This window comes from Oncorhynchus masou, chromosome 6, assembly GCF_036934945.1.
Source record: "Oncorhynchus masou masou isolate Uvic2021 chromosome 6, UVic_Omas_1.1, whole genome shotgun sequence".
Taxonomy (NCBI): Eukaryota; Metazoa; Chordata; class Actinopteri; order Salmoniformes; family Salmonidae; genus Oncorhynchus; species Oncorhynchus masou.
In genome coordinates, this window is record NC_088217.1 from 28,741,588 (window position 1) to 28,752,226 (window position 10,639).

The 10,639-nt window shown below is 42.1% G+C and overlaps 1 protein-coding gene and 1 pseudogene across 1 annotated transcript; both read left to right on the forward strand.

Annotated features, from left to right (window-relative positions):
- The first annotated feature begins 1,510 nt into the window (after window positions 1-1,510).
- On the forward strand, window positions 1,511-4,611 carry LOC135541840 (tubulin alpha-8 chain-like; annotated as a pseudogene).
- Window positions 4,612-6,250: 1,639 nt separating this feature from the next.
- LOC135541839 (tubulin alpha-1C chain-like) lies at window positions 6,251-10,312 on the forward strand. The gene is made up of 4 exons (XM_064968257.1): window positions 6,251-6,377; window positions 8,031-8,253; window positions 8,931-9,079; window positions 9,187-10,312. The coding sequence occupies exons 1-4, from the start codon at window positions 6,375-6,377 to the stop codon at window positions 10,159-10,161; spliced, it is 1,350 nt and encodes a 449-aa protein (XP_064824329.1). The 5' UTR covers window positions 6,251-6,374; the 3' UTR covers window positions 10,162-10,312.
- The last annotated feature ends 327 nt before the right edge of the window (window positions 10,313-10,639 follow it).

A 10,639-nucleotide genomic window follows, 5' to 3' on the forward strand; every position in this document is an offset into this window, starting at 1 on the left:
ATTGTTGAAATGATGTGTTTGTGTGTGTGTGTGTGTGTGTGTGTCAATGGGTATTACGGACACAGGGAGAGGAAAAGAAGTGACAAACAGCTGGGACAGGGAGAGGAGAAGGAAGACAGCTGAGGGGCCATGTGTTTGCTGGTAACTGAACACAGTGACACATCACCGGTCACTCGGTCCACTGCAGAGGAGTGACGTCACTGCTGCAAAACCTTGAACAAAGAGGGGCGGAGGCTGGCTGCCTGGCAGACTAGGGGGGAAGCGGGGGTAAGAAGGAGGAGGTTGGTGCAGCCAAATCCATACTCTATTGTAATAGATGTAATGAACTCTGGCACTTCTAAATGTTCGGCCCTTAACATTTCTGTCAAGCATCTACACAACTTCTCATCTTTTCCATTTTTATTTTTATTTTGATCGAATATTATTTTGTGACACTTTTTGCATTTTAAATATGCATATGTGAAATTGTCATGAATGGAAAAATAGGTATTTTGTGAGATTTTATACTGGTTTGCATCCTCTCCATCTCAATGAATTGACTGTGTTTTAATGACATCCAATTTAAACTCTCAAAATAAAGAAAGTCGCACACTCCATGTATAAACTCCCAGCAATTGAATGGCTATTTACGAACGTTTGGGCATCACTGTGCCTTCCTCAGGGTCTGGGTGATGCCGAAACATTGGTAAATACCCATTAAATTGCTGGGAGTTTATACATGGAGTGTGCGACTTTCTTTATTTTGATAGTTTATAGTTTATTTGACGTTAGTCAGCACCTCCACCAAACTATTCTTTTGGGTGCGGGCCAGCTCATGTTTTTTGAATGACATCTAATGACAGAGGCAATATATAAGTCTAATGTAGTGCTAGATAGCCTACTCAGCATTTTAGCACAGGGCTGTATTGTTGGCACAGAATTTAGTTCAGCACCCAAAGCTCAAGGAGATGTGGGACTAAATACTTACTTGACTTACAAAATAGAGTGCATGTTGCGCATGCAGTCTGTGTGTTTTGAAGGGGTAGATTTGATCATTCAGCACCAGTTTTTTTTTTACATATTATTTATCTCACATAGGCCTATGCCCAGTGTCATGCAGCATAAGGCCCTCTATGAAAGGTGTGTCCATTGCTGCTATTTAGACCTCAGTAATGGCTTGTGAGACTACAGCACATAATGCTAAACCTGAATGTTTTTCCTCGACATTAAAACAATCATATTCACATAATTAAATAATTGGTCAATACCAATTCACTTTATCTCACTCTCATTGAGTTATATTTGATCTACAGTGTGTATTACATAGGCCTGTTTCATTTCGACTTCCAAATTATAGTAATATAGTAATAATACAACTAAAAACAAGGTAATTATCTGCGAAGATGCTTTGTATTTTGTCCGCGATTCTGGAGTGGACTGTGCCTGTGTGTCGCTGCCTGACTCATTCAATGAGAAAGCACCCCCTCCTCCTCCTCCCGCAATGGCCCGCGCCCTTCTCTGCTGCTTCTGGAAGAGAAGAGTGCACTCACTCACTGTACATCTTTTCGACGCCGCTATCATTTCTTTCCTCATAAAGGAATCAAAATGGTGAGCTGTTAATTTCGTTATAAAAAATAGTTGTATATAATTGTTTTGCACACTTGGGTATAAAAATGGTGAGATGTTCCATAATGAGAGAGTGGTTACATTTGCAATGAAATATTCGAAATGTTGATTATGGGCGGCTAGAAAGAATTCATGGGTATTGTAGGTCGTGCATGTTCTAGCATTCTTACAAGAAATGTGCGTTTAGTAGTAGAGAGTTTGATATTTTCCTAAGTTTCTGATGTTGTGTTTTGTTGAAAGATGGTTTTTAGGGTTCAAACCCACGTTTTTTATAGGAACATCCTAAATGAATCGAAAGGCATCTGTAACAAACTGCTCTGCCACACAAAGCAAGCCACTCCCTAAGAAAGTTTGGTAAGGGTGTGAATTCAGTAATACAAAAGCAAAAGCATGTTTTGGCCAAATCCAAACAGTTAATTTAGGCCTATGTGAAGGGATACAGTTGCAATAGAATTATAATAGGCTACTATGTGTAATTTATCAGATAAATAGTATTTTATAGAACAATTCTAAAATGTAAGATAAATTAATTTAAGGTAAATATGTATTATGGTGTAGAATATTATATTCACTTACTTTAATTATTCATTTTGGACTCAGTGAGGTAAGCTAACATCTGCCACACCATTTTAGCACACTGTAAATATATTGTTTGTCTCTCAGCATGTGATTGTCTGTGCAGAATGGCACCAAATCTGACTTGGCATTTCAAAAATGTATTTTTTTATGATATCAGCAGTTATGGCCCTAGGTGCTATGCTATGATATTAAGAGTGACTGTGTAAAACACATTCTGACTTCAATGGCCAGTTTCCTGGACTCAGATTAAGCCTAGCCCCGGATTACTAAAGGTGGTCAATGGAGAATCTCCCTTGAAATACGTTTTTGTCCAGGACTAAAATGAATCTCTTTCCAGGAAATCGGACCAAAATAACATACTCAGACTTCAAAGGTCTCATTATGACTGGTTGTGATTTCCTATAAATTAATTTGGAAATGAATTGGAAAGTCATTTATTTTTTTAATGATTGATATACTTGTTTATTTTTTCAACCAGCATGAGTGTATATCAGTTCAAGTCGGTCAGGCTGGAGTCCAGATGGGCAATGCATGCTGGGAACTCTACTGTCTGGTTCACGGGATCCAGATGCCCAGTGTCAAGACCATTGGAGGAGAGGACGACTCCTTCAACACCTTCTTCAGTGAGACTGGAGCTGGCAAGCACGTCCCCAGGGCTGTGTTTGTAGATCTGGAGCCACTGTCATTGGTACGATCATTTTGTCTTGAAAAAATGATGATGACACTGTGCTATCTCAGTCTTGACTTCTTCAGCTAACAGGTCTTTCTTTGTTCCAGATGAGGTGTGCACAGGAACTTATGTAACAGTATAACTTTAGACCGTCCCCTCGCCCATACCCGGGCGCGAACCAGGGACCCTCTGCAAACATCAACAACTGACACCCACGAAGCATCGTTACCCATCGCTCCACAAAAGCCACGGCCCTTGCAGAGCAAGGGGAACCACTACTTCAAGGTCTCAGAGCAAGTGACGTCACCGATTGAAACGCTATTTAGCGCGCACCACTAACTAAGCTAGCCGTTTCACATCCGTTACACTTACTGTCAGCTCTTCCACGCTGAGCAGCTGATCACTGGGAAGGAGGATGCAGCCAACAACTACGCCTGTGGGCATTACACCGTGATGCCTTATCTTACAGTCCATATATTTATTATTGTTATCCAACCATGATGATCTGAAACATCTCTCCTCCCTCTCTCTCCAGGCTGACCAGTGCACTGGCCTCCAGGGCTTCCTGGTCTTCCACAGCTTCGGAGGTGGCACCGGTTCTGGTTTCACCTCCCTGTTGATTGAGCGCTTGTCTGTTAACTACAGCAAGAAGTCCAAACTTGAGTTCTCCATTTCTCCAGCTCCTCAGGTGTCCACAGCCATTGTTGAGCCCTACAATCCTGACCACCCACACCACCCTGGAGCACTCTGATTGTGCTTTCATGGTAGACAATGAGGCCATCTATGACATCTGCCGCAGGAACTTTGATATCGAGTGTCCCTCCTACACTAATCTTAACAGGTTGATCAGTCAGATTGTGTCCTCCATCACTGCTTCCCTCTGATTCGATGGTGCCTTCAATGTTGATCTGACAGAGTTCCCAGACCAACGTGGTGCCCTACCCCCTTATCCACACCGTATCCACCCCTGGCCACCTATGCCCCAGTGATCTCGGCAGAGAAGGCTTACCATGAGCAGCTCTCAGTATCTGAGATCACAAATGCTTGCTTTGAGCCAGCAAATCAGATGGTGAAATGTGACCCACGTCACGGCAAGTACATGGCCTGCTGTCTGCTGTACCGTGGCGACGTTGTGCCCAAAGATGTCAATGCTGCCATTGCCACCATCAAAACAAAACGCTCCATCCAGTTTGTAGACTGGTGCCCAACTGGTTTCAAGGTTGGTATCAACTACCAGCCACCAACTGTGGTACCTGGTGGAGATCTGGCCAAGGTCCAGAGGGCAGTGTGCATGCTTAGCAACACCACTGCAGTGGCAGAGTCCTGCGCCCGTCTTGACCACAAGGTTGACCTGATGTACGCCAAGCGTGCTTTTGTGCACTGGTACGTAGGTGAGGGTATGGAGGAGGGAGAGTTCTCTGAGGCCAGGGAGGACATGGCTGCCCTGGAGAAAGATTATGAAGAGGTGGGCATCGACTCCATTGAGGGAGAGGGAGAGGAGTATTAAATATTTCTTAATTCCTATGCCAAATTCACACATCACTAGGTGAACCAGAGCTAAGAATGACTTAAATAATTCTGCCTTGAACAACCAGCATCATGAAGTAGCAGGGTGGTAAGGTGTAGCCCACAAGTCTTTTAAAATGTGCTCACTCACAAAGGCTGATGTCCTTGCTTCATCTGTGTGTTTGTGGCGAGTGCCCAATAAAGTCATCAATGAAGGTTATTCTGTTTCTTTGTTATTAATCCTGTAACAATGTTATGAATCACATCCAGATAAGTGAGCACGGAGTAAATTGATATCAGTAAGTTTATATACCCAAGGAAAATACTTAATATGCTAACGTTACTTTTATCTAGACTATACAGTATGTCTGTCTCTGTAATGTCCAATTATTTATGTTGTTTGCAGTATGTGGAAAAGCTCAGTTTTCATACTGATAAGACATTTGAAATGTTATATTCGCCTTAGCAGGAAATTTGACAAATTGTTATCCTTAGCAGTTTGCTAAGCTAGTTGGACTGGTGCAAGGCTTTATAAACAATATATTCATAATCAAAAACTCTGGCTCTCTCCTGTGGTTTGGCATGGTTGTAGTATCTGCTGTTTCATGAGTAGGCCTACACTGTACCAGAAATACTCTACTGACAGATCACTGTCCATTTTTTGGCATATATTTCAAAAACAGTGATGCTATCCATTTTTCATGCCTTATGTAATCTAGCATTTTTAGGGCAAGGCCTATTCATTCTATGACAATGTATGATAGCAGTTCTTGTAAGCAGGTGTAGCACAAAACAACATGTTGCATTTTCATTTCTAATATTATTTTTTATTTAATTTTTTATTTAACCTTTTTTTAACTAGGCAAGTCAGTTAAGAACAAATTATTATTTACAATGACGGCCTACACCTACCAAACCCGGCCAAAATATCATGCCTTTTGCTTCTGTTCTTCATGAATCACTGTGTAATAGCCCCCTTTAATGACTCAGCAAAGTGGCTGGCGTGCGTATGTGTGTGTGTGTGGTGGAGGTAATGGCACATCCATTCATCTTTGGACTGAAAGATTGTGTAAAACCCACTTTAATGTTGCCATCAATGTTGGTATCTAATGTGTCCACTGTAGCTATTGCACTAAATGTTTGAGGTATTATACATCTTTCAATATAGAGGAAAAAACCTATAGGCTACAGCCGACTCCAGTTTTCCATGACATACCAGGTTGCATTTTCTTATAGCCTACCAAACCAATAGGCTAATATTAGAAGTGCCTAAAACAGCCTAGGCCTATATTCATTCCTTTTCCCCAAAGTCTTGAGTCTTACATAAGCACCTATCCCAAGTGTCTTGTCTCAAAGAAGCTAGGGCAAAGTAAGTGTTTTCTTGAGACCAGTAAAATGACAACAGTGTCCTCCAAATTACAGGCTACAAAGTTACCATAGAAAGATTCTCAGCTGCAGAATTACTAGCCATGAGCAAAAGCAGTTCCACAAAATATCTCAAAAATTAAATGTAAAGCAAAAACATATAAGATAAATAAATCGAAGGATGGCCTAAAAAAATGTTGGCTATTGTGTTAAGATTACTTTGTTATCGTTTTCAGTTATCTTATATCTAAAATAGTTTTTGAATATCGCTCTTGACTGTGTGACAGTAGCCTACTTTGTCATGCAATGGGAATTTGCTTATCCTAACTGCCTTGAACTTTGGTTGTAGCCTACATTATAAACCTAACGGATTCCTTCTTTCGTGTCATCGGCATCCACGTACGCCTACGTGTTCAAATGGTCCAATAGAACGATCAAGAACGCCTCTTTTAGCCAGATGGGTGGTAAATTTGTGTCCAAAGCCCGCCCGAATGTGGTGGACCGTCATAAGCAGTATAAAAAGCCCCACCCTGTCGCATTGCTTAAACTTCTCACATTAGACTCCTAAAGGTCCCTCTGTGAGAGTTGGTCGTAAATCTACGGTTTGTTATTTTATCTTTACTGCTCTTTCAAACACCTAATCTTAGACATGGTAAGTTTGAATATGAAAATGACTGGAATTGTGATGTACTTTAAATGTGGTGTCATCATCGCGTAATACAATTTATGTTACGAAATGCCAATCAAACATGACACCGTGAAACTTGCCTATATATTTTAATGTCTTAAGAAACCGTTCTTTTGTATGATTTATATTTGGGGGGGGGGGGGGTCAATTCAGTGACCATCAGACATGATCCGATTTGACACGAATAGACGGCATAAAAATGCCCTAATCTTATTGTCTTTGTTAGCATATCAAAGTGACCTTTAACATATGTCGATTAAGTCTTCGTTAATTTCTACTGCTGCGCCACAGCTTCAGAGGCCTTCTATTCCTTATGTAGGGCGGCGCTTTATACTTCCTTCTCCTATCGCCTCGCTCGTTGACCATAGCGTTCTTGCTTTGTTACATTGTTGCATTGCGGAAAGTGGCACGCGGTCAACTCAAAAGAGCAGGGCGGTTTCATTGTGTCAATGCGGTCTTGGTCACAATCATAACTGTAGGCTAGGCTACAGTGTAAAATCGGAAATCATCTCACAATTAAGATGACTTAATCATGTGATTTACACAATATCGCATTTAATAGACTAACGCCCGTGAAAGTTCTTGGGGTGGGAAATGTTATGAGCAGTACGAATTTAAATCGAATGCCAGGGCGGGCAGGTGTCTGAACATTACACCAGAATAATCTATGCAAATCAGACCACGTGTTTGCCCATGTTGTGTAGAGAAAGGAAAGTACGGTCTGATGTAGCCTATTTTATGATTATAATCCGTGTATAGGCCTATAGTAACCCTCCTATAGTCCAATTACCTGTATTACACATTTTATTTTGGTATTTCGTTTTGTAGAAGGCAGTACCAATTCAAATGCTATATTTGCCTCGATCTGCATCTCCATTGCGGCGATTTTTATTACACTTACTTTTCTGCCCGCGGAAAATAACATCGTTACAATTGTGCCATATCATGGATTTTATACTGCTCCCTATATATCGCTAATCTTTGACATAATGACTCTAAATTGCATTTGCAATGGGGATTACCACAGACGACAGCAATAATCGCTCCCATTGTCAAGAGCACCGAATGGTGACTTAATGTTAAAAGGATGACAAGCAGAGCAAGGACTTTGCCATAGCCTATAACACTGAAATCATTAGTAAATTCTTAATTGTTTGGTTAGGCCAAATGTATATATTTAAATCCATTCTTAGTGTGTGGTTGTAGCCTATTAAATACACTAATGGTCTGGAAGTGTCTCCTTAAATTTCTCAGTCTAAAGCTTGATTCAATTCAGAAGACCTGTTATCACTCAAGGCTAAACCCTTCAGTGATTCAGGGCTGTGAGTAGGCTATTCTACTCCAACACCTACTGCCTGCAAGTCATGTTCTTGCTCTGACACCAACAGGAGCAGGCCTTTATCCCCCAAACCTGCATGTAATCAGTGAGTCAGGTGACCTGGGTATGCTGGTGTTAGAGCCAAAGCTATGCATAACTTGAAAACAGATACACAGGCCCACAGTCAAAATGGTAAATTCATGAAAAGGTGTTTCTCTTTCCATTAACTGAAATGCTTCTGTAGGGAAAAACTACCAATATCTGTACTCAATTTGACATGATTTGACCTTTTCCCACAGCGTGAGTGTATCTCTGTCCACGTGGGCCAGGCTGGTGTCCAGATCGGCAATGCATGCTGGGAGCTGTACTGTCTTGAGCATGGGATACAGCCCGATGGCAAGATGCCCAGTGACAAGACCATTGGAGGAGGAGATGACTCCTTCAACACCTTCTTCAGTGAGACTGGAGCTGGCAAGCACGTCCCCAGGGCTGTGTTTGTAGATCTGGAGCCCACTGTCATCGGTAAGATCACTTTGTCTTGAAACAATGACGTTCTGTTACCATTGGGCTATCTCAGTGGTCTTAAACCTCTTCTTGCCTAATGCCGCACAGCCAGGCAAATCGCAGTCCCCATCAAATGTTAGCAATTTAAAAAAAAATAATGTCTTGTCATCAGGTGAATGACTGGCAAGGAGAATTTTAAAATGAATAGATTTGGGATATTGTTTATTAATTGACCTCCCCACATTATAATTGGAAGAGGATGTGTAAACTAAACTCTAACATTGTAGTTACCTTTCCAGCTAATAAACAAAGACAGCTTTGTGTTTGCAAAGATGTATTCAGTCAAAGAAATCTTACCAGTGGCACTTGCTGCAACTAGTACTCCTGGGTGCTTTGTCAAATGCCTATGCCTTTGCCTATGGCACACACTTCAGTGAGTGTTTAATTCGCTCCAATGGGTGGAATTGCAAAAAGTTGAAATCATTAGAAAGATATTCTATTTTCCTGTAGTCATGTAATTCAAAATCTGTCTATTCTGTTGCTAGCAATATTCATAAAAACAATTAAATTAATTCCTATATTTGTGGACCTACTGCAGTTTCTTTGCAGACCTATAGGGGGCCACAGATCCAGGGTATTCAGCCGGGAGGCAATCTCTTTAGTCTTGGGAAAAGCTAACAGATATCTTTCTCCAGATGAGGTGCGTTCTGGAACTTACCGCCAGCTCTTCCACCCTGAGCAGCTGATCACTGGGAAGGAGGATGCAGCCAACAACTACGCCCGTGGGCATTACACCATCGGCAAAGAGATTATTGACTTGGTACTGGACAGGATCCGCAAACTGGTGAGAATCTCCAATAACCTTTTTAGTGGTCTTATTGTACATCCTGCATACTTATTGTCTTCAATAATTACCTAAAATGTAAAATCTTCTCTCCTCCCTCTCTCCAGGCTGACCAGTGCACTGGCCTCCAGGGCTTCCTGGTCTTCCACAGCTTCGGAGGTGGCACCGGTTCTGGTTTCACCTCCCTGTTGATGGAGCGCTTGTCTGTTGACTATGGCAAGAAGTCCAAACTTGAGTTCTCCATCTACCCAGCTCCCCAGGTGTCCACAGCCGTTGTTGAGCCCTACAACGCCATCCTGACCACCCACACCACCCTGGAGCACTCTGATTGTGCTTTCATGGTAGACAATGAGGCCATCTATGACATCTGCCGCAGGAACCTTGATATCGAGCGTCCATCCTACACTAATCTTAACAGGTTGATCAGTCAGATTGTGTCCTCCATCACTGCATCCCTCCGATTCGATGGTGCCCTCAATGTTGATCTGACAGAGTTCCAGACCAACTTGGTGCCCTATCCCCGTATCCACTTCCCCCTTGCCACCTATGCCCCAGTGATCTCAGCAGAGAAGGCTTACCATGAGCAGCTGACTGTTTCAGAGATCACAAATGCCTGTTTTGAGCCATGTAATCAGATGGTGAAATGTGACCCACGTCACGGCAAGTACATGGCCTGCTGTCTGCTGTACCGTGGCGACGTTGTGCCCAAAGATGTCAATGCTGCCATTGCCACCATCAAAACAAAACGCTCCATCCAGTTTGTAGACTGGTGCCCAACTGGTTTCAAGGTTGGTATCAACTACCAGCCACCAACTGTGGTACCTGGTGGAGATCTGGCCAAGGTCCAGAGGGCAGTGTGCATGCTTAGCAACACCACTGCAGTGGCAGAGGCCTGGGCCCGTCTTGACCACAAGTTTGACCTGATGTACGCCAAGCGTGCTTTTGTGCACTGGTACGTAGGTGAGGGTATGGAGGAGGGAGAGTTCTCTGAGGCCAGGGAGGACATGGCTGCCCTGGAGAAAGATTATGAAGAGGTGGGAGCAGATAGTGTGGAGGGAGAGGATGAGGGAGAAGAATACTAAACTATTAGGATCAGGAATTTTCTGCCTGTCAACACATTCAACCTTTTTCCTCAACATTCCTTCTAAAACCATTTTTTTTGCTGTCCCTTTGTAACCTTGACTTTTAAATTTTGCTCTCTCCTTTAAGCAATAAAAGTCCATTTTAAATGTTTGGAAATGTGTTTGTTTATTGACCTGTGTATATTAAGTAATGTCTCATAATACAAAATACAGCACTTGCTATGACTGTTCTGCTGTGTTGGATATCACAGCTTGCCCTGAATGAGGCTGAACTTTGACTGTTTCTTATCTCATAAATGATGCAAATATAGTCAGAGTAGAACTGAAAGTACCAGTGTATAGAAATGTGGGATAACACAATGAGTCTTGATCCCCTTCAATAAAATGACTGTTCTTGATTGAATTGACATTTGAAGCACTGGTTATATTTCGAGGATGTTAGTGTATGTCATTGATTATAGAGCGTAACAGTTGCATT